Source organism: Dendrobates tinctorius, unplaced genomic scaffold (genome assembly GCF_039654945.1).
Source record: "Dendrobates tinctorius isolate UK_male_01 unplaced genomic scaffold, ASM3965494v1 ptg000070l, whole genome shotgun sequence".
Lineage (NCBI taxonomy): Eukaryota > Metazoa > Chordata > Amphibia > Anura > Dendrobatidae > Dendrobates > Dendrobates tinctorius.
Window position 1 is genome coordinate 71,742,022 of NW_027361738.1, and position 24,055 is coordinate 71,766,076.

The 24,055-nt window shown below is 41.7% G+C and overlaps 1 protein-coding gene across 2 annotated transcripts in view; it reads right to left on the bottom strand.

Moving 5' to 3' along the window:
* The window catches only part of MRC1 (mannose receptor C-type 1), a 126,795-nt gene that overhangs the window by 34,644 nt on the left and 68,096 nt on the right, over positions 1-24,055 (bottom strand). For both annotated transcript variants that reach the window (XM_073581867.1, XM_073581868.1), the window contains exons 4-14: positions 21,301-21,462; positions 20,859-20,972; positions 19,825-19,968; positions 19,396-19,578; positions 16,326-16,483; positions 15,344-15,457; positions 12,196-12,311; positions 9,814-9,962; positions 8,911-9,104; positions 3,514-3,641; positions 1,605-1,692 (exon numbers count right to left, since the gene is read on the bottom strand). In XM_073581867.1, coding sequence (XP_073437968.1) covers positions 1,605-1,692; positions 3,514-3,641; positions 8,911-9,104; positions 9,814-9,962; positions 12,196-12,311; positions 15,344-15,457; positions 16,326-16,483; positions 19,396-19,578; positions 19,825-19,968; positions 20,859-20,972; positions 21,301-21,462 — 1,550 coding nt within the window. The remainder of the gene's footprint in view (positions 1-1,604; positions 1,693-3,513; positions 3,642-8,910; positions 9,105-9,813; positions 9,963-12,195; positions 12,312-15,343; positions 15,458-16,325; positions 16,484-19,395; positions 19,579-19,824; positions 19,969-20,858; positions 20,973-21,300; positions 21,463-24,055) is intronic.

Here is a 24,055-nt window from a genome sequence, read left to right on the forward strand (position 1 = left end):
ACCGTATGACTCAAGTGAACAATGAAGGTTCCCATTTAATGGAAGCACGCAGAGATCTTGACAACCAGTCAAGTGAAGGACTTCAACATTCTCTCTAGCACACACCGCTCAGCTTCCTCCCTCTCTATGTCCTCCATAAATTAGCACATCCACCTATATACCTTACCTCTGGCCCCTTCCTACCACTCTGGACCATATCTTCACTTAAAGGAGTTTTCCAACTTCAATTTTTAATTCTTATTTTTTTGTCATTTCATTCTTCATTTGTTTTTATTATTTTTTTTCTGCTATAAGATAACAAAATAAGTTGAATGTACCTCCTGCGGCTCGGGGCGGCCTCTCTGCCTCCGCTTTACAAGTTTGTTTACATGGCTGCGATGTTCACATCAAAACTGTAGAGTGCTGCAGTCAATCACTAGGCTCAGCGGTGATGTCAAAGTACAGGGCACAAGACCACTGAGCCCATTGATGATTGCAACGATCACGCGCTGTGGTCGTGATGTCACACCTGTTACTCTGTCAGCAAAGTCCTGGGCAGCGACATAAAAGCACCCCTGGATCGGCGGGGGGATATGTTTGGTTGTTTTTTTTAGCAGAGCAAGTCCATAGAATAAAAAACTGAGGATGGACAACCCCTCAAATGACACTGAACCACTGCTTTCTATACCCCCACAATAATTTTTTACTATCAATTCACTAAAATCTGTACTCAGTGAATACAGACTTTCCCACCACTGAGAAGAGATGAGAGTTGGTGATTTTAAAATTCTATGGAGGAGGGAGGAGCTGGAGGCAGGGGACATTCTACTGAAATGACAGTTAGGCTATGTGCACACGCTGCGGTTCCGCGTTTTTGGTCCTGCGGAACTGCAGCAGTTCCGCAGGCATGGTACAGTACCATGTAACCCTATGGGTTTTAAAAACCGCTGTGCTCACGCTGCAGTTTTTTCCACGCGGTTTTGCTGCGGTTTATAAACCGCAGCATGTCAATTGTTTCTGCGGATTCTGCAGCGGTTTCACACCTTTAACATAGTAGAGGTGTGAAACCGCAGGGCAAAACCACAGGAAAACCACAGGTCACTTTACCTGCGGTTCCGCACGGAAAAACCTGCAGGTGAATCCGCAGTGTGTGCACATAGCCTTACACTTCTCAAAAGAACTTTATGAGCACCAACTGTCATCTATCTCAGTAACTGGAAATTCAATGTTCACTGAAGACACATTTTATTGGCATATTTAGAATTTTGAGAATTTGAGAATGAAAGATCGGTCCAGGAGGAGACATAAGTGGATTTCTTTGATAAGATATATACAAACGTTTCTTATTTTCACATGTTCTACTGATTTACTGAGAAAAATAAATAATGTGATGCTTACTCATCAACTGTATTGAGGACGCATTTTCATATTCAAGTAGGCACTATTAGTATTAGTTTTGCCATGTGACAAACACCGCATGGGTTCTCCCACAAATTGCAGCAATTTTTTTTATACCTAACAGGGTCTTTTTCATTCCAAGACAGAAACAAAATACTCGGCTTTAAGAAAAGCCCCTTGAGGCTAAAATGTATCCCATCAAGGAAAACATGAAAGGCATTACTTACAGGTGAGCTATCTGACCACGAGAAGCCTTCATCTGGATTACTCTTCAACAGGCCAATCCAGAAGACTTGGCGGTAGATGCCATCATGTCTTATATAGAGAAGAAGAAACAGAAAGTATGTAAGAGGCTCTACATTCCTGAACCTAAACCATTTCTAAACAATGTTTGCTTTTGTGGCAGGGGGCGTTATTTTGGTAAAAGAGGACATTGCTATCAGCGAACGTTACTACCAGGAACGGGGGTACTTGGTCTATAAAATGCTTAGGTAGGTGTTAAAGCAACATACACATGATGCCAGGAGCCAAGGTTTCTCATCAGGACATTGCTGCATCTCACTATCGTCTTCAAGACAGCCTGGTGCCAACTCTTCTCCCAGTGCACATGAACCGGGACATCCAGAAGATGTACAAGAAAATGTAAGTAGTTGGCCAGACCACCTTCTCCGTTTATGACTACACAATTCTGATGCTCACATACCCATTGAAGGCACTTTTGGAAGTGGACAGGGGTCAGTATGATCATGCTTACTTATGTGCTACCACAAAGTCCCATACGCTGATAACTGGCATCCGCTATGAGTTCGATCGTAGTGAACAGGAACTCGTTCAGCAATTTGTGGGTTTGGGTAAGGTCCCCTGTATGTGGTAGAGGAAGATAGAAAGGAAGCTGCAGGAATGGAGGCTAGAGTGAAGTCTACGCTCAGAATTTGAACAGAGGACCAAGGTAACGGAGTGCCAGAAGTACTCGTCAAAATTTGCAGCGTAGAACCCCAACCACTGTTGGAGAGGGCTTCAGTTGAGTTGCGTGACACTGGAGACCAAGTGTGGTACAAAGAGATAGCCTACAGAGGAGATGGCTCACAGAGGAGGAAAGCCAATGGTGAGGAGGAAGACTCCCACCTACATGAATGGCATGTGGAAGGATCCACGGAAGTCTCAGATGGTTGGGTGCTAGAGGCATGCAGCAGGAAGCTAGAAGCCTCGGAGTTCCACAGGTACATGTTATATTGAGTATGATCCATCACACCACATAAGTCATACACAGCTGTATTATGGCTCCGCTTTGAATTGTGCAATAATCAGACCTCATTAGAGATGTGTAACTTCCCGGGCTGCTTCATGTCACTTTGTTAAAATACCAGTTTTATCAGCATGAGAATATCACTAGAGGACTAGTAAGCCTACTGCTACGTAGTCTTTCACCACGTCCCTGCCACTGATTGACAGCTTTGTGCCTATGCACAAGGAGGATTCACATTAGGCAGGTTCCCACCAACTAGAATTTCCTTATCGCGGCTGCTGGGCACCCATGAATTGGCCAATTTATGCGCTAAGTATCTCAATTTTTATAATTTTCTAGAGCAGTAGTGCAATTCAAATTTCATATGTTTCATGTTTTCATGCTATACGGCTACAGACCGCTACTTTATTTGTTGGTTATATCTGGAGAGGGCTACTCTTAGTAAGCACATGTACACACCTGATTTCTGTTTGGAAGTGACGGTCAGTCTTTTGATATTTATGTACAGGATACACAGAAAGCTGCCAATCAGTGGTGAGGGCGGGGTTATATAGAGCTCAGCATTCAGAGTAATGCTAGATCTGCAGTAGATAGAACAATGATTTTAGCAAGTACTGCAGGAAGCAGCCCAGTAAGTGATACATTGCTGGAATCAGGGTCTCTGCTCCAACATTATGCTGCTTCAGATTTGATGCTATAGTCCCCAATTTTCGGAAACAATCCTGGCAAGTTTGGACATGTCTTGGAATCGGTTTATGTAATTTACCCTTTTTTGTGCTCTTTTGGGTGTGCAAGACTTAGACTTCCCTGTTATACTACCCCAGATGTTGGTAAGCATGCACATACAGAATACTATAAAGCATATCATCCATAAATGTGGTGCTACCTACAGCAGCATTGACCACACTATTTGCTCTTCCTCTTTGTCTCCGATACTGAGTAAGTCACCTCCGATTGCTTTGCAAAAATTCTTCGACTCAAACCATGACTGCTTTTCACTATTTGGTACCTGGTAATGCTGTGGAAAAAACAGATGTAGTGTAAACTGGATATCGCATTCCTTGTAAACAGTGCAGAAAATAAATGTGATATACTCCGAACATGCATACATTAATCCGTTGTAGTTTTATATGCACGTCTTTCTTATATTTTGACCAGATATTGATTAAATCTGCCCAGTTCACACACGAATGATGCCCTTTATTTATAATTATATTCTAATACCGTCAGAGCTTAGAAAAATTAAATGTTTCCAATTTTCCCAAAAGGCGATACATGTCTGGGCGGTCCAATGTCACCGCATAGTAGAGATGTGGGGGCACAGAGCTGGCTAGCTGGTAGACACTTAAAGATGCCACATAGAGAAGGCAGAAATGGTTTATTAACGTCTCTGCCTTCTCTATCATTGTATACACTGTGACCAACAAGTGCTGTGTATGTAGCATGTAGGAAGCACTAATGGCGCTCTATCCTCCATACCCAGTAGTCATGCGATCGCAGGATATATGTAGGGAATCCTAGGAGACCCAGTCAGCTACTATGCAGGCAGGAAGCTGAATTTCCCCTGTAACTGGAGCTAATACTGTATGCCAGTCCCAGATATAAAGCAAGTGAAGTAAAAAAAAAAAATTAAATTTTGCTATTTATACAATGGGTACTGAAAGTATTCAGACCCCTTTAAATTTTTTACTCTGTTTCTTTGCAGCCATTTAGTAAATTCAAAAAAGTTCATTTTTTTTCTCAGTAATGTACACTCTGCACCCTATCTTGACTCAAAAAAACAGACATGTAGAAATTTTTGCAAATTTATTAAAAAAGAAAAACTGAAATAACACATGGTCATAAGTATTCAGACCCTTTACTCAGACACTCATATGTAAGTCACATGCTGTCCATTTCCTTGTGCTCCTCCTTGAGATGGTTCTACTCTTTCATTGGAGTCCAGCTTTGTTTAATTAAACTGATAGGACTTGATTTGTAAAGGCGCACACCTGTCTATATAAGAACTCACAGCTCACAGTGCATGTCAGACCAAATGAGAATCATGAGGTCAAAGGAACTGGCCAAGGAGCTCAGAGACAGAATTGTGGCAAGACACAGATCTGGCCAAGGTTACAAAAGAATTTCTGCAGTACTCAAGGTTCCTAAGAGCACAGTGGCCTCCATAATCCTTAAATGGAAGAAGTTTGGGACCACCAGAAGTCTTCCTAGACCTGGCCGTCCAGCCAAACCGAGCAATCGTGGGAGAAGAGCCTTGGTGAGAGATGTAAAGATGCCCCAAGATCACTGTGGCTGAGCTCCACAGATGCAGTAGAGAGATGGGAAAAAGTTCCACAAAGTCAACTATCACTGCAGCCCTCCACCAGTCGGGCCTTTACGGCAGAGTGGCCTGATAGAAGCCTTTCCTCAGTGCAAGACATATGAAAGCCCGCATAGAATTTGCTAAAAAACACATGAAGGACTCCCAGGATATGAGAAATAAGATTCTCTGGTCTGAAGAGACGAAGATAGAACTTTTTGGTGATAATTCTAAGCGGTATGTATGGAGAAAACCAGGCACTGCTCATCACCTGCCCAATACAATCCCAACAGTGAAATATGGTGGTGGCAGCATCATGCTATGGGCTTGTTTTTCAGCTGCAGGGACAGGAAGACTGGTTGCAATTGAAGGAAACATGAATGCAGTGAAGTACAGAGATATCCTGGATGAAAACCTCTTCCAGAGTGCTCTGGACCTCAGACTTGGCTGAAGGTTCACCTTCCAACAAGACAAGGATCCTAAGCATACAGGTAAAATAACCAAGGAGTGGCTTCAGAACAACTCTGTGACCATTCACGACTGGCCCAGCCAGAGCCCTGACCTAAACCCAATTGAGCATCTCTGGAGAGATGTGAAAATGGCTGTTCATCAACGTTCACCATCCAACCTGACGGAACTGGAGAGGATCTGCAAGGAAGAATGGCAGAGGATCCCCAAATCCAGGGGTGAAAAACGTGTTGCATCATTCCCAAGAAGACTCATGGCTGTACTAGCTCAAAAGGGTGCTTCTACTCAATACTGAGCAAAGGGTCTGAATACTTATGACCATGTGATATTTCAGTTTTTCTTTTTTACAAAGTTGCAAAATTTTCTACAGTTCTGTTTTTTTCAGTCGAGATGGGGTGCAGAGTGCACATTATTGAGAAAAAAATGAACTTTTTTGATTTTACCAAATGACTGCAATGAAACAAAGAGTGAAAAATGTAAAGGGGTCTGAATACTTTCCGTACTCACTGTATATACTGTATATAACTACACACACACATATACACTCACTGGCCACTTTATTAGGTACACCATGCTAGTAACGGGTTGGACCCCCTTTTGCCTTCAGAACTGCCTCAATTCTTCGTGGCAGAGATTCAACAAGGTGCTGGAAGCATTCCTCAGAGATTTTGGACCATATTGACATGATGGCATCACACAGTTGGCGCAGATTTGTCGGCTGCACATCCCTGATGCGAATCTCCCGTTCCACCACATCCCAAAGATGCTCTATTGGATTGAGATCTGGTGACTGAGGAGGCCATTTGAGTACAGTGAACTCATTGTCATGTTCAAGAAACCAATCTGAGATGATTCGAGCTTTATGACATGGCGCATTATCCTGCTGAAAGTAGCCATCAGATGTTGGGTACATTGTGGTCATAAAGGGATGGACATGGTCAGCAACAATACTCAGGTAGGCTGTGGCGTTGCAACGATGCTCAATTGGTACCAAGGGGCCCAAAGAGTGCCAAGAAAAAATTCCCCACACCATGACACCACCACCACCAGCCTGAACCGTTGATACAAGGCAGGATGGATCCATGCTTTCATGTTGTTTACGCCAAATTCTGACCCTACCATCCGAATGTCGCAGCAGAAATCGAGACTCATCAGACCAGGCAACGTTTTTCCAATCTTCTACTGTCCAATTTCGATGAGCTTGTGCAAATTGTAGCCTCAGTTTCCTGTTCTTAGCTGAGAGGAGTGGTACCCGGTGTGGTCTTCTGCTGCTGTAGCCCATCTGCCTCAAAGTTCGACGCACTGTGCGTTCAGAGATGCTCTTCTGCCTACCTTGGTTGTAACGGGTGGCAATTTGAGTCACTGTTGCCTTTCTATCAGCTCAAACCAGTCTGCCCATTCTCCTCTGACCTCTGGCATCAACAAGGCATTTCCGGCTACAGAACTGCCGCTCACTGGATTTTTTTTCTTTTTCGGACCATTCTCTGTAAACCCTAGAGATGGTTGTGCGTGAAAATCCCAGTAGATCAGCAGTTTCTGAAATACTCAGACCAGCCCTTCTGGCACCAACAATCATGCCACGTTCAAAGGCACTCAAATCACCTTTCTTCCCCATACTGATGCTCGGTTTGAACTGCAGGAGATTGTCTTGACCATGTCTACATGCCTAAATGCACTGAGTTGCCGCCATGTGATTGGCAGATTAGAAATTAAGTCTTAACACACAGTTGGACAGGTGTACCTAATAAAGTGGCCAGTGAGTGTATATATGTACATATACACTCACTGGCCACTTTATTAGGTACACCTGTCCAACTGTGTGTTAAGACTTAATTTCTAATCGGCCAATCACATGGCGGCAACTCAGTGCATTTAGGCATGTAGACATGGTCAAGACAATCTCCTGCAGTTCAAACCGAGCATCAGTATGGGGAAGAAAGGTGATTTGAGTGCCTTTGAACGTGGCATGATTGTTGGTGCCAGAAGGGCTGGTCTGAGAATTTCAGAAACTGCTGATCTACTGGGATTTTCACGCACAACCATCTCTAGGGTTTACAGAGAATGGTCCGAAAAAGAAAAAAATCCAGTGAGCGGCAGTTCTGTGGCCGGAAATGCCATGTTGATGCCAGAGGTCAGAGGAGAATGGGCAGACTGGTTCGAGCTGATAGAAAGGCAACAGTGACTCAAATTGCCACCCGTTACAACCAAGGTAGGCAGAAGAGCATCTCTGAACGCACGGTGCGTCGAACTTTGAGGCAGATGGGCTACAGCAGCAGAAGACCACACTGGGTACCACTCCTCTCAGCTAAGAACAGGAAACTGAGGCTACAATTTGCACAAGCTCATCGAAATTGGACAGTAGAAGATTGGAAAAACGTTGCCTGGTCTGATGAGTCTCGATTTCTGCTGCGACATTCGGATGGTAGGGTCAGAATTTGGCGTAAACAACATGAAAGCATGGATCCATCCTGCCTTGTATCAACGGTTCAGGCTGGTGGTGGTGGTGTCATGGTGTGGGGAATTTTTTCTGGGCACTCTTTGGGCCCCTTGGTACCAATTGAGCATCGTTGCAACGCCACAGCCTACCTGAGTATTGTTGCTGACCATGTCCATCCCTTTATGACCACAATGTACCCAACATCTGATGGCTACTTTCAGCAGGATAATGCGCCATGTCATAAAGCTCGAATCATCTCAGATTGATTTCTTGAACATGACAATGAGTTTACTGTACTCAAATGGCCTCCTCAGTCACCAGATCTCAATCCAATAGAGCATCTTTGGGATGTGGTGGAACGGGAGATTCGCATCAGGGATGTGCAGCCGACAAATCTGCGCCAACTGTGTGATGCCATCATGTCAATATGGTCCAAAATCTCTGAGGAATGCTTCCAGCACCTTGTTGAATCTCTGCCACGAAGAATTGAGGCAGTTCTGAAGGCAAAAGGGGGTCCAACCCCTTACTAGCATGGTGTACCTAATAAAGTGGCCAGTGAGTGTATATATCATGTATAAGATAAATTAATAAGCCAATGTTAATTAAAATAGCTGTTTTAGCCCACCCCTGTCAAGAAAAAGAAAAACATGTAAGAAATAAAAAATAATAATTATTACAAAAACTCGAACACATTTTTAGAAGCGTGTCAGTGGTCCAAAAATTAAGAAAAAACAGACTCCTATTTCCCATATTTTCACACCCATACCGCCTGAGAACGACAACAAAATAAGAAAAGAGAGTATGAAAATAACATAAAGTTTAGGCCCCACATATCATGAAAAAAAGATACATAAATGATTTCAATATCCAAGAAATAATCCCATTGTGCTTGGTCAGGAATGAGGGATAATGGCCTGGTCTTCAACTGATTGAATTTTAATAGAGAAGTTTTCAGCACCTTTCATACAGGTCTGATTAGGGGTTGGGTGCATTATACTTTTTGGTAATTTTTGCATAAGCCCCCTTCCAAATAGTTTTCTTGCATAGGGAGTATTTTGCTCTCTTTAGATCAGTGCTCCTTACTTTATAACATGCACGTTTTGATTCTTTCCAGTTGGGAGGACACGTTGGTTCAGGTGTTGTGGTCGGGAATGGTGGTGGTGTCACTCCTTGTGCCCACTTCTTGCACACATACTTAGCACTTTCATCACAGTTCAAAACATCCCATAATCCAGCTTTCTTCCCAGTTCTCATGGCTACACAGCCCTGTTTCCTGCCTTGAAAATTCAATAAAAAAGATACGGTATACGGAAACGTCATTTATGGAAATCTTGTTGCTAAAACGAACAAATGTGCGAGCAGACACAATTTCATTGCAAATTAAAGAGACAATCCCTATCCATATGCTAAGGTTTGAGGACCTCATAGAAGGAGGAAGAACTTCCAGCAACAATAGAGACAAACTTGTTGATTCTGCCCATCGATGCATTATGTGTCCAGCTTCTACTGTATTTTACAATTGGCTGTAAGACTTGTTGGAAAACGCAAAGAAGAGTTTATTGCATAGTCCTTTCCAGACTACCCTATATATGCTATGCAATGGGTCAAGAATAAAATACTGCCCGAATGACCCTGGAGCACTTCAGGCCATTGAATGACCAAATTGGTTTCGATACCAGCAAAGGCCAAATCCAATTATATAACTTTTTCATAATTGAATACTACTTATGGAAAGACGTGGCATCATCTTACTCTTCAGTTATCTGGAAATTTTCTTTAGTTCCCCCTAAAAATGCATCTAAAGTAGTAGAGGAAGCAGAAGAGAGGGGAGAAGGATGGGATGCAGCTGCATATTCCTCCAGTATGTGCTGTCAGAGGGAAAGAGGAGCACTAGTGGGGAGACGTGATTGGCTCAGTACACCTCTTAAATCACAAAGTCCCTGCACTCTCAGAAAGTACCATATATAGAGAGATTTGGTGACTTACCCGGCATGTCAGCGTCCCAGTGGGTGTACAATACTCTTTCCTTGTTCGTCCATTTAAAAGTGTTCCTGTCCTCGTTATCAGAGAGCCCTGTCCAGAAATATTTCTCCGGTCTAAACCCGATCAGACTTGTTAAATAGGCCTGTTCAAACCTGCCATTAAAATGCAACATGTTACATTTTCATTTAGAATCACATATAGAGAGGGAAAATAAGGTCTATTTTAGGAATGTAGGCAGCAGGTAGCAGCCTAGTCTACCTGTAGCATTACATTTAAAGGAGCTGTCCACTGAAAACCACCCACTACCAGGACCTGCGTCAGGGAACCTTTATTCCCTCTACAATATTGTATGGCAAGTCGGATGTCCAACCGCGGCTCCATTCATCCTCTACGGGGCTCCTAGGAAAGGTCCATGAGGAATAAATGAAGCAACAATTCTAAAAGGGATAAAAATTGGACATGTGGCTGCACAATGTGTGCCATCGTGTACAGTATAGGGTGTACTCTCATGTGAAGTGTGAGGGTCTATGACTAGTTTACTAGAAGATTTAAAGAAAAATAGTGCTCAGCACGTCTATAATTAATTTATTGACTTTATCATCATGTAGGATTCTATTTATTAGTTTTCTGTATATCCTCGTGAGTACCGTAAACACTTCTACGCCAGACCGGATACTGTCCCCAAAACCCCCCAGGCATTACGGACACTCTTATCTCTGCAGATCCCTCCTATTACACTCCCATTGAGGTTTTTATGCCCCAGAGTTTCCTTTAAGCCTGATAACCTGCCTTCCCTTCCTTATCAGAATTTCTTTGGTCAGGACAACTGTCTTCAGGAAGTTTGGACAGCACAGATGCAGCCTCAGCAGTCCTGAAATGAGTGATAACCCATTGCTGTAACAATATATTCGCTGATGACTGCAGAACACGTCAGAGGATGCAGGGTCAGGTACTCGGAGCTGCCGCACTATACGTCTTATTGTATTTTACGCCATTCAAGGATGTAGAATATTGTAAATGTCTCCGCATGAATGAGTGAGTAGGATTAGAATTAAAAAGGTTGTACGTGACTAAAAACATTATCAATGAGCCTAAAGTGGTTAAAAAATCTATACTATCGAACTGAACACTTCCTCCAAGTCAATAAAATGTCATGGCTACAGCCTAACATCAGCTTGGAATGGCTGCAGGCGTCATATACTGATCACCACCAGAAGAAGGAACCAGGAGTTCAGTGGAGGCAGCAAAATGGAGAGACCTGTCCTGTAGGTGAGTATGCTTTTTTGTTTGTTTTTTGTTTTATTTCTTTTTAAGTTTTGGCCCATTGATAAAGTTTTTTTTACAAGTAGTGGACAACACCTTTCAGGTTACCATACACCTTAGATGGCTATCACTCAACATTTACCTTTCATGGCCTCCCTCCACATAAATACACGCTGAGCAGAGAGGGATAAAAGACCCTGCCAGACATCATTGGAGGAGACTCATGAGAACAAAAGGACAGGGCATTGAAATCAAGTTTTTCCAATCCTTTTCTACCCCAACATCATTTTTCAGTGGAAAGCCAAATAGTCTCCATTAGCATCTAAAAGCAGACCTATCCTGACATTAGTTTGGCCAACTTTTCACTTAAGTGCATTGCAGATTTTAAGTCAGCCAAAAAAAATTGGACGTCACTTTGGATGTCATCCATGTGCTGTCCAATTCTGACAGCCTGTTTGATAGGAAAAATTTGAGAAACCTCTTTTTTTCCATCTGAGAAAAACTGTTGAAACTTTGAAGGTAAAAACTGACACTAACCAAACTATGATGACACTCTGATCAAAACCACTAATGAAACTCGGACAATTTTTCGTACAAGAAAACTAACGGATGTCTGAATAAGCTCTTATATGTGGACGTGCACAGAACAAGTATTTGAATAACAACTATTAAATGTATAGGGCCATTTTAAGACTAAACTTGCACGTCCGTGGTACACTGACACCATATATTAGTTGCAGGGTTAAGGTTGTTGAACCCATAGACTTTTATGGCCAGGGACATGCCAAACGTTCATCCTGATGTGTCTTGGTCATGTGACTATGCGTGGATCAGCCATAGGTCTCCTGACTCGTAATCAACAGCCTCACGTTAGGCACATATGAGGTTCTTGAGTCCTGGTCGGGAGATCCATGACCGGTCAGTGCATCAAGGTCTGTGGTTGGACCGTGACACATGAACGTCTGAATGATGCTTTAAGTTTACAGCTATGGACATGGAAAAGCTTCCTGTACCGTAACTATAACCACTCATTTACCCATGTGTCCATAACAGGCAGGGACAGATTTTCAACGTCTGTTTAATAACTAAATTTCCAATGCCAGAAGATACTACCATTCATACCTGTCTTCCACAGTCATCAGATAGGCTCCTTTACTATTGCAAGTGGTGTTTGCTTCTGAGAACGAACTAGCTGAAGCACTGATTAAGTAGCAGTAGTATCCATGTCTTTTCCATCCCTGTCAAAATAAAAAAAATTATGACAAAAGATCAGTTCTATAGGTTGGGACGTACAGAAGATAGAAAAGATGGGTGAAATGTCAGAGCCACAAATGATTGATAATTCACAGTCATCTGTCATAAAATTCTACTCGAGTCCATGAAATTGAACGACCACTTGTTTCCACCAAGATATTTCCAATACTAGAAGTGTCTACATCAGCTTCTTACTTAGAAGGTGCCCCATATGGAACTCTTCAGAGCACAGCTTTGGGACTGATGTGGATCTGATCTGACAGCGACCATGTTAGGGTTGACGGATTGCACTAAATTAAATTAAACTATAAAGTGCAATCGCAACCCGGGGTCCACCGTGCAGAGATGAATAATTGCTGCTAGTGTGAATAATGGCAGATAAAAAACTAGTGAACACACTGCATTAAAACCACACAGAGCAAACGAGGCGCAGAGTACCAAGCTCAGCTAACCATCGGGCAGCACTAAAAACATATAAGTACCAAACTCAGCTAACCACCGAGTGGCACAGAAAATATAAACAAAGTGCAATACCCTGTTAAACCTGCAGAGGTAGAAGCAAATGCCAAGCTAGGTGTGGAACCTTATCGCTCTCCCAGGGAAGTCTAGGCTAGTGGTTGGGCTTGCTCTGTAACTCAGCAGTTAACCGCACACACGACCGGAGACAGATGTTAAGCAAGTGGGGTTTTCCCACCCTACACTGCCCCTAGACACACAGACACAGTCACTGGTAAAGAGCAGCACCCACACATGCAAACAGAGTGGTAGCATATCCACACCCCCGCGCAATCACAAATGACGCTAGAACACGCGCTTGCGGTGCTGGAAGCCTTTCATGTGCTAGGCTCCACCCCAAACACTCACGCCCAGTTTGACAGGGCGTCGCCCTGTGCGAATCCGGAGCCGCCACATCACCAGAGCAGTCAGCGTCTGAGCACCAATGAGAAGGCGCCACATCATGGACATGCTCAGTAAGATGATTTCTGGACTTAGACTCTAGAGGGTAGGGCTGCCTCTGTATACCACTGGTTACCATAGACTTAGCTCGAGAGTCAGCAGTAACCACAAGGACACTATGAAGCTGTGCAAGACACTGGGACCGACACCTGCACTAAGCAGCAGACCCAGCAGCCAGGCCCGAATGGGAGACCACAGCACCAGACAAGGCCAGTGATCTACCCCGCACAGCAGAAGAATCCTGGCGCCTAACAGACCACCAATGTGATCTTCTAACATTTTTCTAAGATATATAAGAGATCAATTTTGGATTTTTCCTATAAATTTACAATTAATGAGATTCCATATAAATATCTGAGTCAGGATCACTCACATATTGCATGCAGAACTCGGCTATTCCAAAATCAAGGCAAAGCGTTCAATTTTTGCAATACTTTGTAATATTCTCAGAAAAAAAAACACAATATGAGCGGAAAAGGAGGCAACAGAAAAAAGTATTGTAGGACAGACAATGAAATCAATTAAAGTATATTGCTTTAAGACTAAGACAAAGCTTTCAAGCTAGAAGCCTACTATTCTTGGCAATGGCTAAAACAACAGACGATTACATGTATACCAGCTCATAAGAAGATAGACCACAAAACTTTGGCAAGAAAGATCTGCTGCTCGTGTAGGTTCCGAATCCCTTCCAATTCAATAGCAAGAACTTAGCACACCAATATTACTTAGATGTGTATATTATTACGCAATCCAACATATGATGCTTTGGTCATCTCACATGGTCTTCATCAAATATCAGATTGCACACCGATTGATGCTATGCCACCACTGCTCTTTAGAGATATACCTGCCATCTTACCTGTGCTAAGATCATCGTTGCACCAATCCATCTGCAACCTGATGAAGGCCACGTGAGATGACCGAAACATCACATGTTGTATCCTTGAATTGTGTAACAGTAAGCTCATCTAATTTGCTAATTCTCTATTTCTAATAGCTCAGTGTAGCCTAAAATGACATACTGAAAGTAGGCACCCAAAGCAGACAATTGCTTTAACAGCAGTCCATAGCCAAAACATGGTAGACCACAAAATCCAGCCGCTGCCTACCCTTATGGGGTTTGTACAGAATGATGTTTATCAGGCTTTACCATTCAATATATCATAGTGGAGGACATTTGTTTTGGATTCGAGTGTGTCTAAAATAACTGATTTGATACAACAAAAAACTGTGATATTGGTGGCCAATGTATACACGGGCTCTTTCTCAGAAACACAGTTTGTTCAGATAAGAAAAGCCAACAAAAGAAAGGGAATAGTTCCTCACCGTGTGTTACGTAGTAGATAGCCTCTGATACTGCAGTTTGGATCCAGATTCTGTTTGACCATCGGATGAATTATAAAAGAAAATTGGATCAGCAAACTGAATTTCAATAAAAAAATTCTTCTTTATTTCATTCTTTTAAAAAAGAATGAAATAAAGAAGAATTTTTTTATTGAAATTCAGTTTGCTGATCCAATTTTCTTTTCTAATTTGTTCAAATAGTGAATTTACAGGTCTTCCCATTCTAATAAAATACAATCTATGTTATTTGGAGAAAATCACAAGATCTGTGGAATTTACAGGTCTTCCCATTCTAATAAAACACAATCTATGTGGTTTGGAGAAAATCACAACATCTGTGGCTGCTGCTCCCACTAAAAACAAAGACACTCACTGGTTTGGAAACTCATCATTGATGAAGACATCCAGGAAAGGACTATGGTAAGCCCAAGGCAATCAAGGCAGAAATTTTCCAAGCAGTACAATTTGGCGACGTGTACTGAATCGCTTTACCTAAAACCATACCGCCGAGGACTCTTTCAATTCAGGCAGATTTTATTTGATTGGGAGCGAATTCGCCCAATAGTGAATATCAGATTTGCTAATTATTCCTCTCTTTATGAAAATATAACTTTATGCAATTTAATAATAGATTTATTTTATAATTCTGTAAGATAATGGCTGACTTTACAGAACCTGATATTAAGAGGCCCTTTTTTCGCTGCTCGCACTTTACCTTATCGCAGCCCCGCTCCACGATAGCATCTTGCGCATGATCCACAGGCAGTGGTTTTCTCATGCAGAGATATGGAAGCTTCTTCTCACACATCTTATCGGCCCATTGTCCATCCTAGAAATGAGACGTTTCATTGTAAAATACCAGATTTGAGGAATTTGCTTTTTTATATATGATTATTCCCATCATCATAAATGGGTATTGTAAGATAGTGCTTATTAGTAAAATCATTTTTTTCATTTGCCGCTGATGAAAATTTTCCACTGTTTTTGAGATCTTAATATATTTTTTTTTTCTTTTCAACTTTTTGCCTTGGAGATAAACCTACGCTGCCAAATAGTAAAAAATTTTCAGTGCTTACAAGCTTTTATCTATTGAGTTGGTAATCACTGCTCTGAAACTAGCCAAGATCACTGGGGATTTGGAGCTTTGAGTCAGAAATGGAGCTCCCACCCGTTAAAGAGGACACCAGATCAAAAGTGTGCAGTTTTTGCTTTCTCCTTTTAGTCCCGCTGCTCACCAATGTATTAATTTTTTATTTATTTTTTTTAAATCCGCCATTCGGTTCCAGGGATTATGGGTCATTTTATTTGGTGCTCACAGGATCCTCTGGGGCGTGTCTTTAGGCTTCTCTGTATTATTACACTGTGAGCCACACCAATTTTGTAAAGTCCATACAAAGTAACACCAAATAAAAAGACCCATATCTCTCGAATCGTATGGTGGATTTTATAAACAAAAACAAACAAAAACGACATTCTCAGGGGAACAGCGGGAATAAAATAAGAGTAAAAACTGGACAATTGACCTGGTGACGGGTACACTTTAAGTATGTTGCGATGTATGAAAATTGATGAAATCTTGTTAGAGCAAAAATATTGACTCTTTCTATAATATTAGGATAATTAGTTTTGTAATTGATGTTGCTACCTTAGGTCGTTATTTAGAAATGTTATTGATGCCCAGGTTCACAATGTCGTACCTTAGCAGATAAAGCCACGCAGTCCTCTTGTTTGTTACTCAGATGAGATGGTTCTCCTCTCTGCCATGTTGTATATGTCACTGGAGATCCATCACTCCATTCAAAAAATAGCTGCGTCTTCAAGTCGTTCAACCCCAGCCAAATGTACTCTGCCTCTCCTGGAGCAACACCAAAAAATTTTGAAGTATTGTTCCTTGTTAAGGTTTGGATAAATTGATGTTTCTACATAATGTTGCAACTTGCACCGAGTTTGTATTGCTATACATGGAGTTCCTTCACGTCCCACGGCATAATACCAAAGTAATAACACTTGCAATGGAGCACACCGAAATCTACGCAAAATCAATGAGAAATAAATCTGCACATGCCAGTGCACTGATGAGTGGAGACGAATCATAATAGGATTTGGTCACCACAATTATTATTTGTATTATTAAATATATTAAAAATAAAATGTTTGTTGTATGTCTTTGTGTGTCTGACGTTGTCTATAACCTAGTTACTCTAAAATCAAAATTTAGTAGAAACTTTTATGTAGGGTAGAGATGAGTGAACAATTTGATGAGAGACAATTTTTAGGACTTTGCAAATTTGAACAGTTTACAATTCCTTCTTGCAAATTGCCTAAAATAGCCATTGCCATTTATATGTTGCAGAAGATTGCATAAGCAGAGAAGAATGACATGAGCTTGGATGAGCTCTCCAATAATAACATGCATTTATATCATTAGACATACAGGTGCTTCTCGCAAAATTAGAATATCATCAAAAAGTTAATTTATTTCAGTTATTCAATACAAAAAGAGAAGCTCACATATTATATAGTCATTACACGCAGAGTGACCTTTTTCACGTGTTTATTTCTGTTAATGTTGATGATTATGGCTTAAAGCCAATGAAAACCCAAAAGTCATTATCTCAGTAAATTAGAATACTTTAGAACACCAGCTTGAAAAATGATTTTAAAATCTGAAATGTTGGCCTACTGAAATGTATGTCCAGTAAATGCACTCAGTACTTGGTCGAGGCTCCTTTTGGATCAGTTACTGCATCAATGCGGCGTGGCATGGAGGCGATCAGCCTGTGGCACTGCTGAGGGGTTATGGAAGCCCAGGTTGCTTTGATAGCAGCCTTCAGCTCGTCTGCATTGTGGGGTCTGGTGTCGCTCATCTTCCTCTTGACAATACCTCATAGATTCTCTATAGAGTTAAGGTCAGGCGAGTTTGCTGCCAATCAAGCCCAGTGATACTGGTGTTTTTACACCAGGTATTGGTACTTTTGGCAGTGTGGACAAGAACCAAGTCATGCTGGAGAATGGCATTTCCATTTCCAAAAAGCTTGTCGGCAGAGGGAGGCCTGAAGTGCTCTAAAATTTCCTGGTAGACGGCTGCGCTGACTTTAGTCTTGATAAAACACAGTGTACCTACACCAGCAGATGACATGGCTCCCCAAACCATCACTGATTGTGGACACTTCACACTAGACCTCCAGCAGCTTGGATTGTGGCCTCTCCACTCTTCCTCCAGACTCTGGGACCTTGATTTCCAAACGAAATGCAAAATATACTTTCATCTGAAAACAACACTTTGGACCACTGACAACAGTCCAGTTCTTTTCCTCCTTGGCCCAGGTAAGACATTTCTGGTGTTGTCTATTGGTCATGAGTGGCTGACACAAGGAATGTGACATTTGTAGCCCATGTCCTGGTTACGGCTGTGTGTAGTGGCTCTTGAAGCAATGACTCCAGCAGCAGTCCACTCCTTGTGAATCTCCCACAAATTTTTCAATGGCCTTTTCTTAACAATCCTTTCAAGGCTGCGGTTATCCCCGCTGCTTGTGCACCTTTTTCTACCACACTTTTTCCTTTTATTCAACTCTACATTAATATGCTTGGATACAGCGCTCTGTGATCAGCCAGCTTCTTTAGCAATGACCTTTTGTGGCTTACCCTTCTTGTGGAGTGTGTCAGTGACTGCCTTCTGGACATCTGTCAAGTCAGCAGTCTTCCCCATGATTGAAGAGCCTACTGAAACAGACTAAGGGACCTGTTTAAACGCTTAGGAAGCCTTTGCAGGTGCTTTTTGCTTATTATTCTAATTTACTGAGATAATGACTTTTGGGTTTTCATTGGCTGTAAGCCATAATCATCACCATTAACAGAAATAAACACGTGAAATAGATCACTCTGTTTGTAATGACTCTATATATGAGTTTCACTTTTTGTATTGAAGAAATTAAAGAAATTAACTTTTTGATGATATTCTAATTTTGTGAGAAGCACCTGTAGTATAGCACTCCCTATCAGAAGAGAACTATCATAGCTTATATAAAAGCAGAAGCAGGAAATGCAGCAGCTAGTTTATGTTGGCTATCGATAATGAGAGGACGTCAACGGTATAGATAGGAAGAGTAAAAACAGTGTATATAAACTGTACAGATAGTGTGTGTGACAGCACAACAAAGAAGATTAGTATGTGAGAAAAGCTGGTGAATTTGAATTTTAAATGTTTCGTCTATCTCTAGTATAGGGATTTTCAAGATTTCATATGAATGGCCTAGTTAGCAGACCTAAATTTATTGGCTGTCCTTTTAAAAAAAACTAAAAATATTGTAGTTCCAAATGAAAACGGGTTAGATTGCTTAAACTTACTCAAAAGTTAGCATTCTCATGTGGGTTTGACTGTTCCTGGACCATCTTGAGATTTAAGCTTCTTATTTTACAGATGGTGATCTTGGCAAGTGTGTGATGGCCCATTCTTAGGATTCAAGACCCCAAAAGCAGAATTAGGTGTTAACAGCTCTCACTGGTGGGATTCAGTCCCATTATTGCCCTCACTCTTGTGTCTGGAATGATGGCAGTGATCCAGTGCCCCCCCTTCTGTGGATCATCTGAGGTCCTGGGAGGTGAGACCCCCACCAATTACTTTATTATGGGGATGTTTATAATAGACCATCACTGTAAAATCCTCAAAAACTCCAATAAGTTGTTTTATGTTGTGCCATGACCTATTCCACATTGTTAGTGGCCTTCTACCACTCTGGTATCTTTACTAATACAAAAACTACTTACCAAACTCAAACTGTGATGTAATAAAGCTTGATTCTTCAATATTGTGCAAACTTGCAAGATCCCCCTCTTCTCTTCTACAAGATAATAAGGCTTCTTTCCAAATTCTAGTTTCTTTAATTAACGTATAACAGTATCCATTATAGGGTATCCAGGAGGCCGGACAATTGATGGGGTCATTATTACCTGCAACAAGATATGAGACCGTACTGTATATGACTCCTACATACACATAATAGCATGGTTGGCTGTAATTTTTGATATTATAATCAATGTTTTTTTTAAAAGGGATTGTTCAGGCTTTTCACCAAAGTTTACAGTTGCGCTATGAAGATTCTCAAGAACCAGCGGTAAGACTGAGCGGTCATGTGGCCGCAAGTATTTGATGTGTATACAAATGCATGGACATTTGTCTGCAATTTATTTACATACCTGAAGGTGGAATATAAGAAGCAGAACTGTTCCCTTTTTTACAGATGTACCCCAGTTTTTGGCCGCACTCCTTGCTTTCCCATTTGCCACTTTTTCCAGGATTAAGAGCTACACAGTTTATGCCAGGTTCTGTTGATGGATTTCCTACAGCAAATGACAAAATGCTTGCGTCACATGAACATAATCTCATCAGATGGCTAACTGAATTTCCAAGAATGCCCATCTCCATGAAATCTGACACACTTTTGGTGCCAAGGTCGTTAAAGGAGTATTCTCATGTTATTAATTTCCTTTAGTTGGATACACATCATGAAAACAAGCAAGTTTGCAACTGATTTGCTTGTTCTATTTTCATACTTCTGCTGTGAGAGCTTTCATCTTACATAGTGTACAGCGTGATTTCAAAAAGCTCGGCCACTAGAGCGTGACGGAATATGCACTGTAGTTACAATCCAAGAAATGAGATAACTCCTAACACCACAGCCACCTCTCTCCGGGATATTCATTTTTTTTATACAGCATTTAGTTGCTCCCTTCCTACTCTACGATCTCAGCTCCTGACTTGTATTGTTACAAATCTTGTAAAATCTCCAGCCTACACCATTGTCAGCATCCAGAGCAGTTCTCCTAATCATGGCTCTCACTTTCCTGAGCCATTTGCCTGTTAAAATGCCCTATTATATCAATGTGTAAATATAGTGATGACAGCGTGGACTAATAGCTGAATGTAGAGTAGAACTATGAAGTTCAGCATATGTTCTGCTAATGCTATTCATAAGAAATGTCACTCAAAGAGGAATGCTACACCACATCCCTAGAAACAAGGAAATAAAGAACCTGCAGAACTGTGAACTGCTTAAGAGATAGCTTGAGAATAACCCTTTTAAGACATCACCCTACACAAAGGACATCAAGTTCCTAAGGTAAAATATGGACCTGTGCCAGAATACAATGTAATAAAATGATCCATTCTATTTCAAGACTGAATAATTGTTCTTTATAGATTACTATGCAAATTTTAAGTCAATATTCACCTGGAAGCCAGTTCAGATACCGAAATGGACCTCCACCTTCCCATCTCCAGCCAGCATTAAAGTCCAGACTATTGAGCCCAGTCCATAGGATTGCGGTTAGGGTGTTTGTTAAACCTACAAAATAAAAGTAATTGACATAATTAGTTAAATTACGTACAGTACAGCTCTAGTAAATGGCTTGTACGCTATCAACCACAGATGTAGATAGCAACTTAAAAACTTTAAACTCTGTGGAAAACACCATTGGTAACACCATTGTAAAAAATATCATCCAGTGCTCTAAGTCAACACCTCTTAATTTGCACGTTCTAATGGAAATAGTTGGAAAACTGGTTTGGGTAGATGTCTGTATCATTCATCATACATGTGATTGCGCCTCGATTTATGCAGGTCTAATGTGCATCCCTTCCGATTCTTTTTTTTTTGTTGGGGGGGTTCTTACCTGAAATGAATGATTGCTCGTGCAGCTCGGTTATGCTCAGCAGTTCTGCATCTTGTTGCTGGCAGCTTCTCCTGGCTTGGTACCAAGTGAGGGCGGAATCGGAGTTAATCTGATAGTTGACGCCAGTAACGGAATCTGTCGTCCACCAGCCGTCAGACAAAGCTAAGACAAAACATTGAGCGTTTTATTAAGCGGCTCACTCATTCCGTACTTTCAATTTCATTTTTTTTACAATCTCATTTATTATACCTGGTGCCAAATTCTTTTACTAACTGCAGACCACACAATTGCTATAGTGCCCAAAGTAAATGGACTGCATCACTCATTTTTAGTGGATGGTGTGACTATATGAAGGGATCCTTGCTTTATAGGTCCTGTACCTTAAATGATTCTGATCAACCCTCCTAAGCCATCTATATAAGCATGTAGGTCATAGAAAGTCAAATAAAATGATACCTTGATATCTGCAATCCAATGTCTTATTCCAGAAAAATCTACATTTTTCTTAATATTTAAAAGTTAAGATGTATGAGCTGGACATAGATCTCCCAGAGAATCTGCTTACAAACCTTATTGTAAATTAAAGGGGATATTAACAGTGTGAGACATGTAGATCAGGAGAGGAGATTGTAAGTCATTACATGTCGCCCCCTTTCAGTTAAAATAAGCTCTGGAGGCAGATTTTCAGGGAGATCTGTGTCCCACCTACAGATCTCAACAGCAATTTTTGCATATTAACCGCTTTTCGACGTTGGGCAGAATACTATGCCCACATCAGAATCGCACAGCTGACATGTGCCTCTAACAGCCGTGGGTGGAATCGTGATCCACCCGTGGCCGTTAACCTGTTAAATGCCGTTGCATTTAACTCGCGCTTACCGGAAGCCCGCTGGAAATCTCACCCATATAGATGATTAGGAGGGTTTAACAAGGAGCTGAGAAATGAACTCAAAGAATAAACACTAAATATTTTCCAAGTGGTTAGGTCTGTTGTAGTGATAAAAGTGACCCCTATTTTGCTTTGCTCCCCCACCTTTACAATGTCCCATGGGCATAATTTAATGATCCTGGTGCTCAGAGCAAAATTTGATTAATGGCTTCACATTCTATTGATTTAACAGCATTTACGTATGACAAGATCACTCTTTATAGTATTGCATTGATGAAGAATTATCATTCTCGCACCATAATGCATGAAACTCTTTGGGTTGCCTTCACCGTGCATGTCCTATTATTCTTTAAAAAAAAACAACAAAAAAAAACAACCTTCCTGCTGCATGGTTACTTTATACTCTCATCTACTGTTTCTCAGACCTTACTAATAAACCAAAGTTCAATTTTTTGATGAGGTATGGCATGTTTCCCAAGCTCCTCAGATTCAGCAGAACAGTCCTGCTATCAGAGGACATGACAATGGAGATCGCTTTATCCGGGAAGATATTCTCCTGTGCGGAAGTGCACTTGTATCTCTCTTATTGTAAAAGGCAGGAACATGTAAAGGTCAGTGTTGTGATGATACCGGGGACAATGTGGCTACTGTAGCACACTATCCATACCCCATGTACATGTTCAACTTTTGGCCGTGATTTTGGCCACTTCTGATCTGGCTGGTAGTACCCCCGAAGACGCTCGAGAAACCATTAAACTAATGTCCATCATAATGATATTATTCTTTTCTTTTCACAAATATTTTAAAGTATCTTCCATTTGCCATAATGCTCATTACTGTCATGATCCAGGACGGGATTTCGCTTTGACCCGTCCTGGTTAGGCTAGGGGTTAATTGTGCTGCCTCTCTCTGGCAGCAGGAGGCTATTTAGTGTTCACTGGACCTGGGTCCGGTGTCAGTTATACTCCTGCCCTCGGCTGAGTTAAGTGACCTCTTGTATACGTGTGCCTTGTGCCTGATATCTTGCTTGTTTGTTCGGTTGTGATCTGGTTCTGTCCCTGTTACGAGTTCTGCCTGACCCTCTTGTACTGCGCTACCTCTCGTGTATGACTCTCTGCTTGTGACCCGACTCCTCTCTGCTCGTCCCCTTGGTACCACGTCACCCTCTTGTCTATGACCTTTGGCTCTGTCTGACTACCCGTCTGTTTGTCTCTCCTGTACCTCGTTCGCCCGTACTGTGTGTGACCTCTGTTTTGCCTGACTCTGAGTTGTTTGTATGGTGTCCTGTCCTATCTGAATACAGGACGCTAAGCCCCGCCCCCTTGCAGTCACATGACCATAGGTCCCGTGCACATTATTCAGTTTTAGTGTCCGCAGGTCCTATGCCTCTTTACTTTCCAGCGCTGACTGGACCCTGACGCTATTAGCCTGTAGCACGCATGGTCACCTCTGCTGCCCTGCTCCCCAGGTATCTTTTAGCACTGCTTCTGTTCTCAGGACACGAGCACTGGCTCTATGAGCAAGTGTAGTGCGGTGTCTCTGACATTATAACTGACCCATACCATTTTTTTTTCTCTGCTCCCATTCACCTGTGTGTGTGATGGATCCTGTGCACACTCTTTCTGAGCAGGTTAAGCATCTGACGCAGATGTCTCAGAAACTCTTTGGAGAACAAAGAGTCCTGGCTCAGTCTCAGCAGCTGATCGCTGACACTGTGCAGGGGGTTCTTTCATTGGGGGATCGGGATTAGAGTTGAGCGATACCGTCCGATACTTCAAAGTATCGGATCGGAATGGATCGGCCGATCTTAAAAAAAAGTATCGGTATCGCCGATTCCGATACCGGAAGTCCCATTCAAGTCTATGG